Source organism: Fundulus heteroclitus, chromosome 16, assembly GCF_011125445.2.
Source record: "Fundulus heteroclitus isolate FHET01 chromosome 16, MU-UCD_Fhet_4.1, whole genome shotgun sequence".
NCBI classification, from domain to species: domain Eukaryota; kingdom Metazoa; phylum Chordata; class Actinopteri; order Cyprinodontiformes; family Fundulidae; genus Fundulus; species Fundulus heteroclitus.
The window spans coordinates 27861464-27884941 of NC_046376.1; the positions used below are offsets into that span (position 1 = coordinate 27861464).

Sequence of the window (23478 nt, forward strand, 5' to 3'; positions counted from 1 at the left end):
AAATTGGCCGCTGTTGTCGCGCCATTTGCCCTTTTTCCAATATATAAATGAAAATATATTTATATAGACAGACTTAAAGCCATCAAACATTTAAATGTTTTATTTTTTTGCAAATCAAATTCAAAAAACACAGCACCTAGCTACAAAAGACAGTCAAGACGTCAGCTTTTAAATTCCTATTGGTTTAACTTAACAATTGACTTCATTGACATTTGACCAAGATCGTTTAAACCAGAACTTTTTTTTATATTAAATGACAGAATACTAAATTTAGCCATATATAAAGCTGAGAAAATCTGAAGCTTGAGACTGCTCTCAGTCAGACTACAGTGTAATGTGTGATGAGGTCAGGTAGATGGTAGCAACTTTGTTTCAGGATATGTTCAGGGTGCAGCCGCGTCCGTCCTGTGGTTTAGGCTTAGTGTACAGAAGAAGTTCCTAATGTAAGAGCGCATCAATTTCCAATGCATTCAAGGCGAGTCCCAAAAAACATGAGGATTAATGAGAGAAAAGCTTCAGATAAACTGCAGTGACGTAGCTCATTGTGCCAGAATGGAGATCTTCTCCAGTGCAGCTTTGTTTAAACCCTCGGGTTCATGTGTGCGGGGTTTTTAAAGGTCCATCAGTGAATCAAGTTCAGTCTATGTGCCTCAGCTCTGAGATCGAACTCTCTGCAGGGTTGACTGGAGGCCGTTTCTGGCATTTCCACACGACTCCAAGGATTTGTTGCTCCTGCGGATGAAAGCAGAGATTTTCTTACTTTTTAACCAATAACTTAAACATAGTTGCCCACTTATATGCATTAGTTGCACAGAAGGGGCCACTACAATGGCTTGCAGAAGTTCCACATTTCCAAATATCTCGTTACCACAAATTCCAGTGTATTTTTTTCAGGGGGTTTATGTATTAAGCCACCAAAAATTAGTGAATAACAATAAAATGGGAGGAAATTATTATTAACAAATAGAAAAAATCTAATGTATATCTATAAACAAGTCAATACTCTAGAAATATTTATTAAAGCAATACAGATGCAGGTTTTGAGGGGACAGAAGGCTTCGATATCAGCCAGATTGGATGGAGACTGTCTACGTTTCATTTTTGAGTCTTGTCACAGATTCTCATCTTAATTCAGATCTGGACTTTGACTAGGCCATTCTAACAGACGCATATGCGTTGATTCAACCCACTCTTTTGTAGCTTCCACTCTGTTTGGGCTTGTTAAAGGCCCAAACAGACTGCCCAACAAACAGGCCCACCTAGACTGCCTTGTATTTAGCTCCATTTTCCTAATAACCCTGACCAAGATCCCCGATGAACCCTGCTTAAAAAAAAGCATCCCAGACGCATGATGCTACCACCACCACCACGTCACTGTGGGAATTGTGAGCTCACTGTGATAAATATGGTGTTTTGGTTTCATCTGATCAGAGCACCTTGAACTGGGTTGCCGATTCCCTAAATGACCCGGGGCAAACTGAAAGTAGCCTTCTTGTGGCTTTCTGCCTGGCATTGTTCTATAAAAGCCAGGTACTTGAAGTGCGCAGCTATTAGTTACGTCAAAAGATCCTCCAACCCGAGAGCCGTATCTTTGCAACTCCTCCAGTGTGACCATGGGCCTCAGGGCAGCCTCTTTATCTAATGTCCTTCTTGCCAGGCCTGTCGGGTTAGGTGGATAGCGATGTCTTGGTAGGGTTGCAGTTGTGCCAAATATTTTATTTTACCATGATGGATTGAAAACATCTCTGTGGGACGTTCAGCTCAGAGTCTTGATTCATAACCTCTCCCTGCTTAAGGCCTCTTCACAACTTTGTCCCCGACCTGTCTGCCTATGCTCCTTGGTCTCCATGATGCTGTTGGTTCTCTAATGTTCTCCAATAAACATCTGAGGCCTTCACAGAGCAGCTCTGGTGGACTTTATTAAAATAAATTAATTCAGGGGTGTTGAGGTTGTAGTGCCATTGAGCCATGATGAGAAAATAAAATCAGATTGGAAGCAAAACTAAGCTTTTCAGGCACCAAAGACCCGCCCCCTCAGCAGGGTTCCATCGGTGCTACAAAACCTTTGCTCCCACAGGACAACCCCTCTTACTCTTCATCACTTCTGCCTGGGACATCTGAAGGAGAGGTGACGCCAGCCACGCTGACCAGCCATGCATGGGGCCACATGGGCCTCGAAAGACCCACAAACCAGCACAGGGGAGAAATCGCTCTTTATCCGGAGGACCCGACTGGGTTCGGTGATCTGCCGACCAGGATCAGAAGCTAAGTTTGCAGCCTAACTTCTGCGCAACCAGCTTTGTTTATTCTTCTCAGCGGTTGCAGGAAGCTGATTCCAGACAACATGGAGCGGCAGAAAGGTCGGCACAGGACCCACTTTCCCAGGCTGAGACCGAAAAGTAGCTGAAATCGCGACTGCAACGGGGTCAGAGACTGCATGCAGGACCTTGGAGCTCCCTGCTCCGACCATGTTTCGGCTAGCTCATGGCCGCATGTCTGCTGCTGCTACCCCTTTCGGCTAAGAACCAACGTATCCACAGCTTTCACTGCTCTCTTACTTGGATGGCCAAAGAGGACCGAACTCACACAAGGCACCGGCAGAGAAACCACAGGGAAAGTTACATGGTTTGTTGGAAAGCTTGTGTAATGCGTATTGGTGTTTTTAAACACAAAGAGCTTACGGACGTAGCTCATGCTAGCATTCTGTATCAGGCCACTGCTGATATGATTCAAGTGTGTTTTTATGGTTATAACAAACGTTATCTCCACAAGGGTTTCATACATTGATGGGATATTAATGTTTATGTTATCCGGCTCACTCATTATGAAGAAAAATGAGACCGAAGCTTTTAAAATTAGCAGGGAAAATCCGCTAGCCAAGATGCTATTTAGCCCCCGGTGACTTCCTGTTTCCGGATATTGAGTTATGGTCGTTTCAAGCATAAGGCTTGTTAGTTTCGCTCCGCCATCGTTCTATAGTGCTCTGAGCGTTATTACCACATTAATATGGAATATTAATGTCGATTTAAAGGCGTTTTGTTTAACTTTAGGATTAGCTGATTTTCACGACCGATCGCTACAGCGACCCCTAGCCTCTCGGAGGTATAATTGCATTAATAAAATCAAGTGCCCCTAAAGTTAATGATTTTACTGAGCAAATCATTCTATAAAATGTTATTTCCTCAAATGTTTTGTGTAACTCAGGATTTGCATTGTGAATGGGTTGAAACACATACCAAATGTTTTGAATTAGTTAAACTAATTTAAGCTCATTCCATATTCTTTAAAGGGGAAGTCCGGTCAACAAGGAAAAATCAGGGTATCATTAGCTATAACTAAAACTAATACGTTTGTGGTTATTTAATGAACTTATCTTTAATCAATAAGAAAATAAAAACATAAATTGTCGTCTGAATCACTGTGTATGGGGGCTGACATTACTGCCCATATTTGGGCAGTAAGGGGCGTTTGACATCACATCCTGGGGCGTGGAAAAGCGGAAGCGGCGACAGCATTTCTCTCCGCTTTCCATGCAAAGTCAATAGGAGCCGTTCTACATAGCTGCGATCATCACTAATTTTTTCGGATTTCCAGAGGACTTCACCGCTGACATTCCCACGAGCAATTGCTAAAGGAACAATGCCCACGTGCATGGCCATCGGATGTTCCAACACAACTGGTAAAAGTGGAAAAAAACATTGCTTATTTCAACACAGTCACTTCAGCGATCTCTCCTCCGCTGTGTGTGTGTGTTTGTGTCTGTCTGTGTGTGCGCGCGCTCAGCTGCAGCGCCGTGCAAAGCTGTGCTCCGCCCAGCATGTGCTGGAATGCTTTTATATTTTAATACTTATACTATAATAATCAGCTAACTTAAGTCACTTCAGTGATCTCTCCTCCGCTGTGTGTGTGTGTGTGTGTGTGTGTGTGTGTGTTTGTGTGCGCGCTCCACGGCTCAAAGCCGTGCTGCGCGGAGCGCGCACACATACACACACACACACACACAGGCGTGTATAGATATATTCTGTAGGACCCGACTGAGTTTGCAATGGAAATAGGTACGCTGGATTCCGTCAAAAGTCCGGTTTCTGTCAAGAAACTCTTCTAAAAAAATCCATATCGCTATCAGATGATGATAGCTCCACGGAACTCTCATCACTGTCATTAAGTACTTCATCACTCTCTGCTTCGTACAGAGCACCAGTCGTCACCATGTTGGAAAATAGTGCGCGTGACAAACAGAGTGTTGAAACTTGCTCAACAGCGGGTCCGCCGAGTGACGTCAAAAAATGGGAGGTGACAGTACTATTCTTGACCAAGATGGATTCCTCCAAATAAACATGATTAAATGAGAATTATTATTAATTAAAAAAACTTATAATTTTTTGCACAGTATGTAGTAGTTTTATATTTAAAGTACTTTCAGCAGTTTGAATTCTGATTTTGACCGGACTTCTCCTTTAAGGTGAACTTTGGTTCTTTAACTCAAACAAAATGTTATTTGATCAAATAATGTTTTGTATAACTCAGGATTTGCATTGTGAATGGGTTGAACCACATGCTAAGTGTTGTTCTAAATTGGTTAAGCTAATTTAACTCCATTCCATGTTCCTTACAACAAATCTACAGTGAACCAGGACTCACTGAATTATTCTGATGATGATCCACCACTTGTTTTGTCTTTGTATTCTTTTCCATGTACACAGTTCCTTAGCTTAGTTTCTTTTTATCTTTAAATTTGCGTAGTAGTTTAGTTACGTTTTACTAACCTAGCAGAGGATTTGTTGATTGAAGTATAGTGTTAATTCAGATAAACAGCGTTATATAGTGATGATCTCTGGATGTTGATTTTATTTCTGTTAATAAATTCTTGAACTTGAAGAGAACTTGTCACTCATTTACTCTGTGTGTGTGCAGAGTTTGCTGTGAAAAGATCGCCAGTGCTCGAATCATCCTTTTCAATATTGTCCTGATATCAGCTCTAGAGCTTATGTCTACCGAACAATACCTAACAGAGTTTTATTTATTAATCATTGAATAACTTTTAAACAGTGTATAACTGCACAACAGGGTAAAGAAGGTTAAACACAAAAAACAGCATTTTCCTTTTTTATTTGTCAATTTTTGTAAACAGTTTATCAGTTTCCTTCCACTTCATGACCACTTTATGTTGGTCAAGCTCATAAATCTTCGGCAAAATAAATGCTGAAGGGGCATAAATACCCTTTCCAGACACTGTATGCCTACATAAATAACAAACAGTGCATTTTAATCACCCTGATCCTGACACAAAAATAACTCCTCACCACTTGTATGTCCCCTACCACTGAAGAGGGGACAGTAATTGTTGCATTTTGTACCTGGATGCTGCATGCTGATTGGCTCATTCACCACGCCCTTACCGGGACATGAATGCTTCGAGCACTGCCACGTTCTCTTTAGGGAAGTAGTCCTGGCGAACAACGTGCTCCAAGGCATGGAGGTGGCCCGGGACAACGAGGACGGGCTTGATCTTGTCCTCACTCTGAGGACAGAACGGCGGGACGGAGAACAGAGACAACAGAAGTGAAGCCCTGGAGAAACTTTTGACATGGTGACTGTCTTGGTAAAGCTTACCTTGATGAGTCCCAGAAGCACTAACAAAATAGATACGAAGCTGTAGCCTTGGAAGGAAGGAGTGCTGAACGCTTTAGTGAGGAGGGCGTCTGTGAGGAGAAAAACACATTTCAGCGAAGGTTTGCTCCTGAAACTCCACTCAGAGAAAACCGACTAAGAGCCGGTTATGATGGGATTCTTTTTACTCATGCTGACGATATGAAGGGATTTGACCGTAAAATGGCATAAATCTTCCAGGTAGAACTCAGTAAAAAAATGGAGTAAAAAAAATGATATCGCAACACACAAATCATGATTCATTAGGACTAAAAAAATAAATAAAGACAAAATATCTCTGAATATTTAAAAAGCCAATTTGTCAGTGAAGGCAGCTACAATTAACCCAGCACAAGTTTATGCATCTTACCAATTGTGTCCAACACAGCATTCTTGACCTCATTGTTCTCCTCCTTATACACAGACGCGATCTTCAGGAAGGCTTCAGCAGTTTTCCTCGCATCCGTCACATCCACCTAGATGGAGAAACAAACGAAACTTTGGTACGCATTTTTTATTTCCAAAAAGTAGCAAAATGCCTTTGTGACCTTTGAATGACTGGGCATTTAGTCTATTTATTTAAAAACCAAAATGCTGATAAAAATGCTTAAAATTAAGGCATAATGTGCCAAATCAAAGCTAAAGAATATAACAGAAATATAAATCTAAATAAAAAAACATTTAATTTTATAGTATTATTAGTTTTTTATTTTGTTCTTGGAAAAATTAAGCACCAGAAAAAAAGACTGGAAAACCCATTTGGCCAAAGTTAACTCAGTTATGCTCAGGAACCCTGAAATGAGGAACCTGCTTCATCGACACAAACACCTTTGTCTGCACTATTATTCCTAAAGTTGCTGTTATACTGTTTTCTTTTGTGTCATGTACGCTGGTGAATGGAAAAACACGTCTTTTATCGGTCCAACCGTGAGGAAACAAAGTGCATTCTGTGGAACATCAAGTTTGCTCGTGTCTTTGAAGTTAGTAGGTTTCGATGCACTCGCACTATGAATAGTTGTTGTATACTGGGGTCGGTGCTTTCACAGAGGTCTGCCGCGTCACGACCAGTCTTTTTAATTTTCCAGTGGCGTCCCATTTAATTTTCACACTGCAAGATTAATGGACCATATGGGAATGAAAATATAGTGCTGTTCGCTTACTTGCTGTTGGACTAGCAAAGCTCTCTTGGTGCCAAGTTTCAGCAGTTTGTCAGGAGACGGGAAGCTGAGGAAAGAAGAGACGTCTGGCGGTCGCGGTGCTGACACGGGAGTGGACAGCTTTGGGCGAGAAGGCAAAGAAAAGAAAGTAAGCAACTCATAATACCAGTAATTGAGACTCCATGTAATCAATTCAGCAGCGAGAGATGGTGATGTCTTCAAACATTTGTCCTGATCGCTGATGAAGAGTCAGAAATTTCTGTTCCCTAAAAGCAATACATTAAAGTCACAACTGACCTTGTTGGTGCTGCTTTCCTCCTCCTCTTCTTCTTCTTCCTCCTCCTCAAGTTCCTCATCCACATCTTCCTCATCTTCATCGTCCTCGTCATCATCTTCGTCCTCATCGTCTTCAGGCTCACCCTCATCGTCACTGACAAAATGTCAGAAACAACAGTTTGGACTTTAATGATGCATTAAAGTAGGCATTAAAAGTTTGTCTGGTTCGATCCTGATGATTTGTGGCAGCAGGTATGATTGGCTGGGGGTAAAGCAGGAATTCACATGAAAAAGGCTAATTCATATATTTAATACCCAGCAAAGCCCTTACCTCAGTGATCCTAAAAGATTGATCATGTTCACGCCTTCCATGGTGTCTTTCACAGCTTTGCAGCCATCCTCTCCCAGACAGTTCCCTGAAAAAAAAAAAAAAAATCAAGACTTTTACTAACGGCGTGAACACAAGCAGAAAAAATTAAATCTCTTCAAAGGTTTAGCAACCGTTTACACTTTTTCTGAAAATCGTTTAAAATATCGAACACCACGCAGAAGATTTGAGCTGCTGTTGTACGAATCTGTACCATTGAGGTCCAGTTTCTCCAGCTGGTCCTTGTTCTTCACTGCCTGCGCCACAGCCAGAGCTGCGTCCGCTGTGATCTCGCCATACGACAGATTGAGCTCCTGTCAAATGTAGCACAGAGCTTCACTCAGCAGAGAAGGTAAAAGATGGACATCCTTCATTCAAACAACATTCTACTCATATTCACAAAAATCACAGAATATATAGCGTTGCATTTCGATTACAACGATCTAAACATTAACTGTATATTAGAATCAGTTATTATTACTTATTCATGAAGCTTTTTAGGAGCAAAATGAAAGAGGTGGGTAAATGATATGAATTTATTGAGCTCAGTGTCAGCGCAAAGACACTAAAGATTTTAACCCTTAAAGCTGCAGCGCTGTGCTAAGATACAGAGTCCTTCACACACAGCACAGTGTAAAAGTGAGGGACCATTTCACATACTGAAGTAATAGCCAATGCGAATAGCAATATCACCTTACAGTGACCCCCAGCAGGTACGATCAGCTCTAAAAACAAGACTACAGAGAAAAATCCCTTATTTCAATAGCATTCTGACCACACAATCCTGAATTTAACTAAATTATTTTATTGAATTTCAACAAGGAGTTTATTAAAACTTTTAACCAAAAAGAAATCCTATCAGAGCACTTCCTAAGATAGTGGTTTAATCGTTTAAAATTAAATAACAGCAGTGGCTGGTTTTAACATGTTCTTTTTCACTGGGAGCATAACTGCGCTGTTGGAGGGGAGTCAAAAGGGAAGGGAAGCTAATTTCTTCTAGAGCGTCTTTAGTGCTGTCCAGACACAACTGGGTCACTCATGATGGATGTTAGTGTCAGGTCTCAACAGCGTCTTTTCATTTCTCATACAAGTGGTGTCAATTTATTCCACCAAATAAATATTAAGTACACACATTTAGTACAACATTTTTGGCTTGATCCAGAGAGGTCATACTTCATCACTCAAAGATGTAAAAGAAGAAATAACAGGATTTATATAATTTCTTTTAACCAGGTTAACTGTAAACTAGAGATGATCAATTATTATAACTGTGTGACAATGTTGCTTTCTGCTAGTTTTCCCAAACACAGGCCCTGATCCTTCATGCTGACACACTGTTGGCACAGATCAGGATACTTTATGTAATTCATGTTTTAACAGCCAAGTGTATCAAGCACTGACCTTGAGGGTGGGTAGGCCATTCGACACGGTTTCTGCGATAGCTTTGGCACCTTCTGGTCGCACTAAACAGTCCCCAAAGTTGATCACCTGGATGCTGTGGAGGTGTTTCAAGGCCTGTGGGAACACACGGTATATGCAACATATCACTACAGGGAAAAGTGATTCTGTTAAGGCAATCTGGACTAATTCCCTTGCAAAAATGAACACAGTCTCCAGAATCCTTCAGCAAAGTCCTCTTTTTATTAATTTGGACGGAAACTCAGATGAATAAATAAAACCAGCAACCTTTACCAGTGTGTTCCAATTATGACTAGGGATAAGCGATATGGACTTTGAATTATATCAAGACATATTGCAGCAATATAGTGATAACGATAAAAGTGATGATAAAAGACTATTGACAGCTTCTTGCAGTCTTTCTAGGTAACTAGACTGCATGTCACAGCAATTATAGCCCCATAAACGCAAATACTGCCCTTTAAAAAATAGAACCAAAATTCAAAATAGGCTGTATATCAGAACACTAGCTACATAAAAAGTGTGATTATCACTTTGATCAATTTCTAAATTAAACACATAAGTTAGCATAAACCAACACACTAGAAAAGCCACTTTATATACGCTAAATGTCATTTGATTTTCATACATGAAATTACAAAAAAAGGCTCACTCATATTGTTCATCTGAACAGAAAAGATTCACATCAATCCTTCAATGAGTCAGCAAGGACAACCAACACTAGATTAATATTTGCTTTTAGTTTCCATTTCCCTGTGTTTTATTTTGCTTAAATTTTGGGGTTGAGATGGACAAAACAATGAAAATGTATTTGAGAATTTAACCTTGATATATTATTCAGCAAATTTAACAATACATTTCACAAAAAAAAAATCCCTTTTCATAGAAGCCATCTTTTCATAACATTTATACTGAACTTTAGGGAAAAATAATATATTCTGATAAAGATCATTTTGATTAATACTGCTACTGTTCACTGAGCTTGGACCTCAATTCCAAAGATTAGTCTTTTAATAAACATAAAACAAATTGCTACTAAATCTCCCAGCCATTGTATGATTATTTCACGTAAAAAAAGCTAATAACGCTGATGTTTCTGTACCTGAGCCATGGCTATAGCCCCTTTTTCAGTAAAGGTGTTGTCATTGAGGTTGAGGATCCGGAGTCCTGGGTTCTGCTGCATTGCTGAGGCCAGAGCTGTCACACCAGGGTGATTGATACCATTCTGGGGCATATGCACCTCCTCCAGGCTGCCAATCAACTTAGAAAAACACAACAGAAAACAAGGGATGCAATGTTACAACTATCAGCCTAAGAGGCAGCAAAACCTTTCAACAGAGGGAATGACTATACGACGTCAACTGCTGCGCTAGTCGCTACAGTCAGGCTGTTCGCCACTATGAGCTGCATGAATTTATATCAAACCATCACAGTACAGGTATCACTCAGGGTGAAGAAGACATCAGTTGCAGGCGTTAAACATCTTCATCCAGAAATGGATGCAAGAGTTTTTTTAAGCAATGTAGATGCAACCCTAACCACTCCACCTCAAGATAAACCAATGATGGGTTTTAAAGCAAAAGACTGAAGACTTAAGATTTATTTTCTGACTTCACAATCGGAGGTATATTTAATTTTTAGGTCTACACTGCCTTTTATATTGCATATAGTAAACGACAAATAAGACGCTAAAAGCCAAATAATAAAATGAAAATTCTTTATAGTTTTGCACTTAAAAATAGGATTGCACATATACTGAATCACGACCCAAAAACAGTGTGGGTTAGGGGTTCTGCTATATAATACACCCTATTAAAATGACAAGAAATGTCAATTTTATAAACAGTTGGTATTCTCACCATTCGATCTAATATAATCTGAATAAAGGTCTCTTTGTGAATCCTACAGACAGTGTGAACCAGTCCTGTACCTGGAAAGCTTGAGCGAGGGCGGTGGCTCCATCGTTTTCCAAACGGTTCCTCCCGGCAACAAACACCTTCAGGCTGAGGGGGGCGCTAGTCTCACTGGACTGTTTATGACACTGGATCAATGAAGCGGCCAAGATCTGAAGAGTTGAGTTCAAAACACGATTTGATACACAACTGAAGAGGAATGTGTACACAAAGCATTTTGGTACTTGGTCCGTCTTTTCTCACAACAGCGACGACATTTACCTTTCCCCCTCCGATGCCCATGCCGCAGTTGTTGAGCCGTAGCTCCTGTAACGTGAAGCAGGCGGTGCTCTTGAGCAGCTTCTCAATGCCCTTCACGCCGTCAGGCCCGAACGCGTTGTCGCTGAGGTCTAACACCGTCAGTCTGGCGCCTGCCAGCATCAGGGCATCGCCCAGTGAATTCTTCAACACAGAGACACAAAAACTGACTGTAGAATAAGAAGATGCACCAAGACCACCCAACCACAGATTGTGTGCCTTGTAAACACAGATCTCCAAGGTGTCATTGAACATGCCTTACCAAGGCGGGTGGGATTTCAGAGCGCAGGCGACCGGTGAACATGTCGCTCCAATAGCAGCGCTGGTTGGGAAAGAACACATACAAGCAACAATGTAACCAAAGATAAAAAAAAAAAAAAAAAAAAAAAAAAAAAAATCCAAAATTGTAGGAATTGTACAATTATTCCCATTTATGCATCAGATCATGTTCTTAACTACTATCTGATTTGCTATCCATTTGTATTAATGTCACACTGCATGTGATGTTTAAAACTGGACTGACAACCAAAGTATCCAACTCAGAACCTTGAAGTCGCTCTTCGTCTCCAGGGCTTTGGCAATGGCTTGTGCCGCCTCGACGCCGACGGTGTTTCCCTCCATCCTGAGAGCCTGCAAACCCTCAAACTCCTGGATGTCCTTTACGATCTCCTCCGCTGCAAAAGGGGCGAGCGACGTCAGTTTCAGAGCCGGCAACGAGAACAACTAGTGGTGCACATATGCAACAATCATTGCGGTATTAGCGTGGGCAACATTGCAATCACCAAGAACTGCTGGAACGCTATATTCTTTTAGGATGGTGTGCATATCACTCTGCATAAATCTGGTATTTGCACCGACTCCAACTGCTCTTAATGCCTAGAGTTGATTTATATTTGCATTTGCTAAGATGCTAGAGCTCAGGAAAGGTGGTAGGGGCATTGTGTAAAAAAAGAAAAGAGTCTGAAAGTTGGAGCATTGGTCGCAAGAGTCACATACTATTTTTTATTTATTTTTTAAATTGCAGCCAAAATGATCACATATGACTGAACATTCCAAAAAAAGGTTAAAAAACAAAACAATTGGACTCTTTTCCAGAAGTTTGAAGACATTTCGCTTCCCATCCAAGAAGCTTTCTCAATTCAAATGTCTGAAGTAGTGTGGCGCTCCAAGCTTTTATACTATTGCCCAAAAAGGCCTTATATAGCTTAGATAACATGCAAATTAAACTGAAACCCTTTATAATGGGGAGTCGTTAGGGTCATTCTCAGCTTCTTGGATGGGAAGTGAAACGTCTTCAAACTTCGGGGAAAAAAAGTCCAGTTGTTGTTTTTTTTTTAACCTTTTTCTTTTAGAATGATCATGACCTGGATGACTGAGAATCTTCACCAGCATATGACTGAACATGAAAGTTTAAGACACTGGACTGAAACATCACAAAAAAAAGTGATTGCATGAGAGATTTTTTGTAATATTAGTAAGGAGGAGTCATCAGTGAGAAGCGTACCTGTCTGGGCATCATCCAGCTTCCTTCCCTGGCCTTTGTAGCTCAACTCTCCATCCTCCACCCCGGTCTTGGCCAGAGAGTCGGCCAGCTGTGCAACAATGTCTGTCGCCATGAGGATACCTGAGGACCAAAGGCAATGTTCTTTTGTCATTCCTCTTCATATTAAACTCGGGTGTGTGCACTGTTTCCCTCCCCTTACCTCCACATTTACAGAAAAAAAGAAAGAGGAAAACGCCTGGGCGTCCTTGTTTATCACAGCGTCCAACAATAACTTTAAACTTTTTAAGCCCTAATAACTCCTTTAAAACTAAACCATGACTACGTTTTTGACCAAAACTCGCGTTCGTAGGCTAATAAAGTTGTTCTGAAGGCACATATCTTTTTCCAGCACCTGCTTTCTAGAATAAACCCCACGGCTGCTAACTCATGGCTAACAGTGACAAGCTCCGAGGAGCCGACATGGTCAACTGCCGACTCAGCAACACACATTACCTAATAGTGGCTTAAATAACAATGATAATTTAAAAAACACCAACATGCTAACATCGAAACAGCACAGACAAGTATTAACATCTGGGCTCGTTAGTTTATAACAGTTTAAAAAAAACTTAGTTTGCTAGCTAGCATTGATGGGTTTCACGTGAAACAGAGCATGTCTGTGCCTCGGCCTTGTCATTTGGTCACACAACGTTTACTGCTGTTAGTTTACGGCTTACATTTAATCCCCCCGACACTTTAGACGACAAATTAGTTTACATTTAATGTAGAAACGTACGTCGCTGTTACCACAACACTCCAGTTACGATTGAATCCAGTCCAGTGACACACTCCCGCTCGGCTCTGCCGTTCAAAACCAAATCATCGCCTCACTAAACCGCTTGACGGCCGCTGAGTGCAGACACAAGGGACTTGTAGTTCCATTAGACTACAACGATGCGTTCAAGGGGCTCGACTGGGCAGCTCTTTAACTTCAACGGTTTTCCTGTTAAACATATCGAAAAAAAGCCGCCTGGGTTTGTGAGCATGCTTTTTTTAAAAAGTACACTCGAGTCCAAATATCTTCAGCCATTATTTCTGCGTATTTGACGAAATAGAAATAGACATTTAGTGGTATCATCATTGCACATTTCTAGCAAGAGTAAAAAAGTGGATTATTGTGCTCACATTATCGTGTGTTGCGAGACAATTGTTTTTAAAAAATGAATTAGTCCAACTGAGAATGTAAAGAGATTAATAAATGTGTGAGAACCAATTTTTTAAATGGAAAATTATATTACAAACCAAAGAAGGCACGTGCTATAAAACTTTCATACACACAGATTTGAGTACAGCTGAGCAGTAATTTAGTTCTACATGAATATATGAGAGTAAAATAAAACAAATACACAAATTAGGGAAAATAACAAAACAAAAGCAGAACAAGGAGGTTACTTACAGGGCACAACCTGCATGCTTACAGGAGTGGAAACTTAACTTAGGGAAACTTTACATCTGATTAGCAACTGTCTTATAGTTATAAATTCATTAGATGTAAGGTAACTGTACAAAATATAATTTTATGTATAAAGTGGTCAAAACAATCAAATTCCCATGTCGAAAACTTTGATTCTTTCTAAATTTCCTGTTTAACAACAACATCCGTTTCATGTTAAGAAATCATTTTAGGCCAAATTATGGAAATTTAACGCTAGAATTCTGTCCAAAAGATGAGTGAAGACAAAAAAATGTGATCTATCACTTACAATAATCATGACACATGGCTTAAGATGGAATGAGCTAATCACTTTGAAGCAGATGAACTTAAACAGATCCCGTTTTCCCTTTAATATATACGTAATTTTTTCCAGAGGGAGAGCAGATAACATCTGCTGCAGCCATTGGTCTATGGTCAGTCCATGAGTCTTTTTCCAGAACATTGGTATACATCTTTTCGCATTAAGCAAATATAAGTTTATAAATGTACGTTAATTTTTAGTATAATTATGTTTTTCAGGGTACAGTCCAAACACAAACAGCTTTGGCTCAAGAATTATTTGTTTGGAAATCATTTTCTCAATTACATCTTTTACCTCTTTCCAAAACGGTGTAATTTTCCTACAATACCACATAAAAAAACATAACAATATACCTGCTGTCACTTTTTAATTGACGGGTGATTAATGACCCTAATCATTTCCGGTCCCCCTTGATTTCCGGTCCCCCCTTTGATTTCCGGTCCCCCTCCCCCATTTCCGGTCCCCTCCCCCACTTCCGGAATCCATACCCCTCCCCCATTTCCGGTCCCCTCCCCCACTTCCGGAATCCATACCCCTCCCCCCATTTCCGGTCCCTTCCCCCACTTCCGGAATCCATACCCCTCCCCCCATTTCCGGTCCCCTCCCCCACTTTAGGAATTCGAAACTGACACAGATTCAACAAATAGGATCTTCTCACCAACATGACAATCAAAGACGGGGGGTTACCGCGCAACTCCGAGACAGGCTCAATATAAAACAACTCCGGTTATTTTTCTGCTTAACGCATGGCGTGACAAGATGATAGCAGACCGGATCTCAACGCTGTTCTGCAACTGTTGCGACTGGAGAGACGTTTTGAGGATCAAGAAAGTGGTAGCTTTTTAGACCCGCCCTCCTCACAACACCCGATAACGCCCCCCTTCAATGTTAACCACACCCCTTCTCAGTATAAAAAAACAACCGGGCAGACCGATCGGAACATCCATGCAGCTTCAGTGACCAGACTTTTAGCATCTGAAACCATGAACAACTACGCGGTTGAAAGAACTACCGTTTCAACATCACCGCAGCATGGCTCCCCGGACAGCGACAAATTTTTTCCGGGACCGTACCACCCTCCTTCACCCTCGCCAACCCCTGAATCCTCTTCCGAACTCGACAGCGACAGCGAGAGTCTCCTCACATCGCTGCAGAGGCGTATCGACGACTGGGCCAATGCCCCAGGAGGCGTGCATGTACGGCCCGAGTACTTTGTTTTACGGGATGAGAATTCCATGCTTCCAACCACACTTCCAGCCATGGTTCCAGCCATGCCGTCTCTGTCAGAGACCCAGGAGAAAGATTCACAAGTGCTGAATCTTCCACCCTCCCCGGACCCTTCTCAGTCTGAGTACTCACAGCTCCAGGACTCAGAACTTCCCTCCGGCCAAGGAGAACCAGCCTTCCCGGACCCTTCTCAACCTGAGGATACGCAGCTTCCATCCGGGGAACCAGACGCTGACACTGGCGCCGATGAATACAATGGATGGAAGCGCTTCGGGTTCATCAAAGCGGTGAAAACTGTGGTGTTTCATCTTTTGAACGCTGCGATCGGAAAATACATGCACGGTAAATGTTATGGGTGTAATAATAACCGTCCTAGTCAGAGAGACCATGAATGTTCGGAGCTGCTTCAGAATGGGTTATTTGAACGCAATTACAAGGGTGTAATGCGACTACTTTATAACGCACGTTTCATGATGCCGTTCAACGGTTTTTAGCCGCTCGCAACATCCATCAAGACAACGACACAGTCAATGCCGTCGCACAGGCCTATCTGTACGAATTGACGCTATCCAAGCGGGTGCATGACCACATCAGCGAGGTGTATCATCAGCTGGTTCAAGAAAACTATGACTTAAAAGATCAACTTGAAACCATCACGCAGTACTGGCAGGGGTCTTGAAACCAAAGCATGCATGTTTTGTCATATCTTTCTTTGATATATATTATATGAGTGTTTTCTACAATGAGTCTGTGATATATGAAATGATTGTTTTCTACAACTAGATTGTGATATATGAAATGAGTGTTTCTTTTACATTGAGTTTGTGATATAATAAACAAATGTAATTTCTTTCCTCACTCCTTATGTTAATAAAAAATATATAAAACCCAACTACATTCTTTCTACACGTTTCTTTCAACTAGAAAAAAAAAATCTGTTACAGCCATGGCGTGGGAAGTAAAATGGCACCACTCGTCATTCTTGTAAATGTAACAGTGTTTTGAAACTCCAAATGGCTAGGAGCACCATGTATTTGTTATATGTTAAGCAGCAAACTTGCAGGCTGTACCCTGTCTTTCTGAGTTACCACCCTTAGATTGGTGGTGTCTAAACTTTTTCACCCCACCAGTCAAAACGATCAAGTGGAAATTACTCACGGGCTGGTGAACAAGAAAACTAAGTTGTAAGTAATCTGTGTCCATCTACCTCTAGTTTTGAGTTTCAAGCTAAATTTGTGCCATTCTTGAATTGAGGTAGAAGAGAAATTCTTTTTAAATGGCCCCTGGAAATAGTTTAGGCACTCCTGCTTTGGCCCGTTGCCTACTAGGCAATTCCGTGGAGGCGGTGTGTACAACTAAGATAACATCCGCAGGTATTATAATCACAACACGTGTCCTCAGCCGCGCTTCTCCCCTTGTGGCTGTTCTCCGTCTCACTCAGCGGAGTTACAAAAGAGAAGCCGGCATGCACCTATGTAAAACCCACTAAAATACATTAATAACAGCTTTTATCTGCAGCTCATTTTTCCATTGTCTGCCTAGAGAGCTTATCTCTAAAAATTCAAAAAATCCCCGAGCCTATCGTTCCACTTCCCGCGTTTATTCTACAAAGAGCAGAATAACTTAAGGGAATATTGTTTTGCACAACATGATATCTAGTGAAAACTTCAGTTTTAAAAGAAGAAATAACTTAATATAACCAGGTCTGGAAATCAGTTTAGAGCCTGGTGCAAAGTCTTAAAAGCAGCATCTCTACAAGTATGACAGCTATCCTGTCCCACAAGCACATAAGGGTATCAGATATTAATTGAAGCACAACTTCTCTTTTACCAGAGAGATATTAAAAGTGGGGTGGAGAACATGACAGGACATCTGTGTTTTTAATGTTGATTTCAGAAGTCTTCCTGTTGCAAAACATTACCGTTGTTAATTATGAATATAGGCTAAATATATTTTCCTTTCATTACTTAAAGTCTGAAAACATTACATATCTTTTTTTTCTAATACCGACTACTTTTTATGCAAATATGATAATTTGGTTAGTAGTTTATAAGATAAAACCAATCAAGCAAATATTTCTAAGTAGTGTATAAACATGTTGAAGAACTTTTGCAATGGTATATTTCTTTTCTAAAATGAAAATTGGTAGAAACTGTCATGGTTTAGGTTTTTTGGTCCGGCATTTTTCCTGTTTTTTTTTTTTTAGTTCCTCCTCTCACTCAGCTCACCCTCCAGGTTCGTGCGGGTAATTATATTTCTGATAAATTTTTAGTTGAAAACGGCACCCCTCAGGGAAGTTAGTCCAGTACTATTTTCTATGATGATAAACCTGACATAGAAAAATCACTTTTTGCAGATGACGGGGCAATTTGGAAAAGAGAAAGGAATATGTTGTAAAGAAAGTTCAGGATGCTATTGATTGTAGTGGAAGATTGGTCTTTGGGGGATTTAAGTTATCTGTTGAGAAATCTCAATGTTTTTCACGAGAAAGAAAGTCAAATTTGTCTGAAATTGTATAAACAAAGATTAGAAAGGGTAAACATTTTTAAAGTCTTGGAGTTTGATAGTTTGCTTACGTGGAAACTATTCAATACTAAGAAAGTATTGAATATTATGAGGTGTTTAACAGGAAGTGTATGGGGAGCTGATCGTATAGCGTTGAAAAATGTATATATTGCATTAGTTCGATCAGTTCTAGATTACGGTTGTATTGTTTTTGATTCGGTTCATCTTTAAAAAGGTTGGACATAATTCAGGCTCAAGCGTTGAGAATATGTTGTGGAGCAGTAAAATCGAGGTTAGAGAAATGCCATTAAGTCTTAGAAGGAAACAGTTGAGGGCAAATTATTGGGCTCATTTACAAAGTCTAAAAGAAACACATCTAACAATAAAAATACTAATTGAAAGTTGGGAAAATAGTAAAATTAAAATGGAGGTATTTAGTAAGGGAATTATTCAGATAATTGAGGAGTTAGGAATCGATAATTGGGCCGTTAGTCTACCTTAATGCCGGCTATACCATCAACTAGTGTTGATCTTTCTTTATTAAAAAAGATTAGTTCAAGCAATAACGTATTAAGTATACAAGCTTATGTGAACACTTTGATACATGAGAGATATGGGTATTATGTACATGTATTCACGGATGGGTAAAAAAATCCAGAGAATGGAAAAACAAGCTGTGCTTTTGACATTCCTGAATTAAAAGTTAAGGTGTAAACTGATAATAATAAACTGATTATTTGTCGGTTTATGCAGCATATTACTGGGATCAGCATTCCAGAAACTGTGGAACATGTGTTGTTTGAGTGTATTAAATACTCAAATCAAAGAATGGATCTAAGAAATGGACTGGAACAAGAAGGAATCAAACAACTGAACATTACAAATATCTTCTCAAATAAATATGGAAAGATGGTGCTTAAGATCATGTCATCTTATCTACAACAAACTGGACTAAAACTAACGATTTAAGGAAAAGTAACTAAAGATCAAGTAGGCGGTGATAATGCACTATTTGATGGCAAGACACCGGTAAAAAAAGAAGAAGAAGCTCACCCTCCACTCCCTCAGCAATCTGTCACACCGGTTGGGCACTAATTAGTCAGAACTCCAAGTAAAAGTATAGCTACCTCTCCAAAATATGACTTTGGTAAAAGTCCAAGTCACTGACTGAAATGTTACTTGAGTAAAAGTATCTGAAATGTCTTGTACTTACGTATGAAAATTACTGTAAAAATAGATGTATGTAATGTAATAAAAAGTATAAGTAAAACAAAGCCAAATTCACTTGAAATAATATAAACAGCCAAGTGCAAGAGAAATTTAGACCAAGTTTAGACAGAAAACACAACCTTTTTTCAAGTAAGCTCAGTGCTATATACTTTACAATTGTACACAACCAAGTGCAGGCAAAATTTGATAAACCAGTTGCAGCCAACCTACAGGAAGTGGTAAACTTGCTAATAGATATACCTGCAGGTTATCATTGAGTTAAGAAAACTCTCTGCTATTAGATGCTTTACCTATACCACAAGGTTAATATAACCTGCCATACCACTGAACCAGCTTCTTATCCTCTTGGTGGTGATGAACAAGCCCAGGAAAGTCCCAACTTTGTCGCAGTCAATCAGTAGGTGGGGTCAAAACACTTGCGAGTCTGCCTGTGATTCCGAACGGGAATCACTGGCGAGTCTCTCTTAAACCAAACATTGAAAATGTATTGGAGTAAAAGTATGCAATTAAGTTCAGAAAAATAGTAAGGTAAAAGTTATCAAAAAATGTTATACTTGAGAAAAGTATAAAGTACTCCAAAATATACTTAAGTACAGTAGTAAAGTATTTTTACTTCGTTACTATACAACACTTGTTAAAATTGTAATTCTAGTCTTGTTTTGGACACTGTTGTCGATGCTGAATTCCAGGGGTAGAGAGACACTAGAAGTTCATAAATTTAAAATCATGGCTAGTGCTGATAGATACTTATGAGTCAAGTCACTAAAAGTAGAGATTTAGAACGTTGTATATATTTAAAAGCATTAATAACTGAATTTGCATTGCCAAAGGGATCAGAAAGAAAACAAAGTCTGAAATAAGATAATAACCTATGTATCAATGAGACACATTGTACTCCCTGGGAGACATTTTGCTTGGTATTTTGGTCATTTCTTTGTTAAAGTTTTAATTTGCTTTAACTTTTTGCATTCCCGGTGATTAACTACATTCAAGGTAGTTCTGAAAAATAAATTTAAAGAAGGAGATGTTTCTCCGAGTGATAGCCCGTCAGTTTAGGCTGACGACCATGTTCTGGTAAGGGTATGCCCCTCTCTTTCCAATTTCAATTGAACAATAAGCTTTGTGTTGACTAGAATTTAGCCATTTCTTTTTATCTTGGAATATCAGGCCCTGAATACAAATGCAGTCCACACTTTTCAGATTTGCATTTGAAAACCACTTTTTAAACCACAGATTCTTTTCTATCCACATTACAATATGCACTACTTTGTACGAGTCAATGTCATAAAATACCAATGAAATACACTGACATTTGTAATCATAATTTGACAAAATGCAAAACAGTTCAAGTAGTACAAATGCCTTTGCATCCATTGTACATTTCTATTTATATATGGTTCTTGCTTATCCAAATTGCCTTTGCCTCTTATACCTTTCAATTTGTAAAATCTTTTTGAGACAATCGCAAAATAAAAATCCAGAGGTGATTTTTCAGGGTTATCTGCCTTTAGAAATAACACTGTAAAAGATATGAGACGGCAGAGTAAGCTTATCCTTCATTTGCACATAAGTGCTTGTGGCGTTAGTAATACCAGACCTATGCTACCTTCCATCTTTACTCAGAAGTCAAATGACTGATTTTTACAGATAGAGGAGAGGAGTCAACTGGGGTCATTTAAATGTCTGATGCAGACGCCTTTAAGGGGCCTTTATTTGGTGGTTTCCCGGGCACATCCTACACTGCAAATCCGACCTTTATGACATATTATATATTGAAAGAGTCTTTAGTCCCATTTAAAGTGTGACACTGGCCAGATCAGACTAACACTGAAAATACTGGTGGGCTGGAAAACTAACACCGCATCCTGTATGCACCATGCCCACTGTGAAACATGTGTTTTTTCTGCCTTTCTCTGTCTTGAATCCCAACGATCTCAATCTGTTGCAATGCAACACAAACTCGGAATAATGAGTGTGTAAACATCTGCCATTTCTTCCTCTGCAAATAGGTGTTCTTGCCTATTCCTATACAGCTTTGATTCGTTTTGTATTGTTCACACTACTTCTACATTTGCTCGTTGTATTGCCAAAGCAAATTCCTCGTAAAATATGAATTAGCAACAAATCTCACTCAGACTCTGCTCTGTGACACAGATGACCGGCATTAGTTCAAAGTTAGTTTTTTAATCATTTCAGATGAAGTTTAGGTGTTCAGATGTTGTCACCTACACCAACCTGCACAGCAGCACATGCTCAACACTAATTGTGCTCTTTACATATATAATAATTTGCAAGGTAAAATACTTGATGATGATTACTGGTCATTCAAACTTGCTTAAAATAAGAGTTATGGTATTGTAAAATGCAATATATACAATAATTTCCTATTTGCCCACGCTTCTCTGTGCATTTCTTCAGTCAAGTTGGGTCCAGTTAAGTTGGCTTTGAATGTAGAGTTTATCATCTGTGTTAAAGTTGTTGTTTCATACATCTAGCTTTAAATTTCAGTGATTCTTGCTTGGAAGATGGTTTCATTATTTCTTTATTTTTTCCAACTGTAACTAAAAAGAGTGAAATACTTACATTACTTTATACAAAAACACAAAATGTGTTTCCGTTGCTGCTTGTTGTGAATTCAGATTTGAGGTCTTGCTTTTGTGTACGACTAGAGAAGGCTGGGGCTTTCTATCCGGGGTCATATTTAGTTGGGGGGAGCTTAGGTCAAATCAACAGGTTTGGAAGTGGCTTTTTCTTGTTGAATGATGGCAGTAATTGTCTAAACTTCTTCTTTTACTCGGCAAAACTGCTGACAAACACAAAATTGTTGGATTTTGTTGTGAAATCAAAGGCAGCCGCAGAACACCAGACTCTCTAACAGCTAAACCGGTGTTGTAAAACCCCCTAAAGCTACATCTCCGCTGCAGGATCCGGGGCTAAATGGCTAAAAGTGGGTAGAAACGGACCCCTGGTAGGAAGGCAGAGTTTTAAGGATGAACCCTGAACTAAAGGTGGAGTTTTGTGGAGGATGGAAGTTTCTCTTAGTTTTCATCTAGTTTACAAACACAACTAGACCCAGCAACCTTCTGTGAATGCCGCTGTTTTATAGAGTTTGCATTCAACCGCTTTGATAAAATCTACAAATCATTGGCGTAAATGTTTAATCAAATGAAGCTTGAACGTCCACTTTGAGCTTCACCACAGATATGCCAACGGTAGCAATCTTCTGACTTTTTAAGAGATTTTAACCTGTAAAGTTAGCATATTTTCAGCGTTTATGCTCTGAAGTACGGATGAAAGGGATCACAATCCCCCAGGACTGTTGATTATTCACCGTCTTTACAGAGCAGCGCCGGATTGAGGAAAAATCAGTGCAGTTCACGCTTAACGACAACAAATGAATAGGCCTACGTTCATGTAGGGCTTCAGCCAGATTGATAGTGTTAGTAAAATTGTATCGTATGTCGATTTATGGAAAAATATCAAATTAAAACCTGAAAACCTGAGTCTTTTTTTTTTCTAAAGTTGTATTTTGTAGTTGTAAGAACCCAACATACAATACGAGTGTGGATAGTAACTTTAGCCTCCCTGTACTTGCAGCTGAGCAACAAATAATTTTGCTAATTTTACTAGTAAAGTGAGGACTTGAATGTAAAATGAGGCACTCACTTTTTTCTGGGCTATGGGCTAAGGTGTCAAATAGGTCAGGGTGTGTGTATCACTTTACGGCATATATGCTATAAAAACCCACCGGTTATTACTCCTTTAGGGTAATCTTGCAGAAAAATATTTTATTGCTTATCAGACTTTATATAAGGGGTATAATTTCAGTGGTTAAAAACCTGCTGAGTTGTTTACGAGCCCCGTTTACGAATATCACCCAAGTTATTATTTTATAGCATTCACGGTTTGCATTTGGAGGACCTAGTTGCAAGAGACTATGTGCTGAAATTATAAAGGATTGTTCATTTGAAACTGAAATCAGAATGGAGTCAAATAATCAAAAGAATATCTGGTATAGTCAGATTTAACAACAGTGACAAAAAAAATTATGCATCTTTTTGTGCAGTGTTTCTTTTCATATAGCCTTTACTTTGTGATATTTTACATAAAAATGTAATCAATACATTATATAACTTTCAATTAAATTACTCAAATAACT

The 23478-nt window shown here is 39.6% G+C and overlaps 1 protein-coding gene across 2 annotated transcripts; it reads right to left on the reverse strand.

Moving 5' to 3' along the window:
• Positions 1 to 85: 85 nt before the first annotated feature.
• rangap1a (RAN GTPase activating protein 1a) lies at positions 86 to 13475 on the reverse strand. 2 transcript variants are annotated; one of them, XM_012852967.3, is made up of 16 exons: positions 13358 to 13475; positions 12583 to 12702; positions 11625 to 11752; positions 11341 to 11400; positions 11043 to 11222; positions 10799 to 10933; positions 9971 to 10129; positions 8851 to 8964; positions 7664 to 7763; positions 7414 to 7498; positions 7104 to 7236; positions 6810 to 6926; positions 6020 to 6125; positions 5614 to 5702; positions 5400 to 5521; positions 86 to 732 (listed from the first exon to the last, which is right to left on the reverse strand). In XM_012852967.3, the coding sequence occupies exons 2-16, from the start codon at positions 12692 to 12694 to the stop codon at positions 651 to 653; spliced, it is 1722 nt and encodes a 573-aa protein (XP_012708421.2). In that variant the 5' UTR covers positions 12695 to 12702; positions 13358 to 13475; the 3' UTR covers positions 86 to 650. The 2 variants fall into 2 exon arrangements, with proteins under 2 accessions (XP_012708421.2, XP_012708422.2); XM_012852968.3 differs by having other exon boundaries at positions 5358 to 5521.
• Positions 13476 to 23478: the final 10003 nt, after the last annotated feature.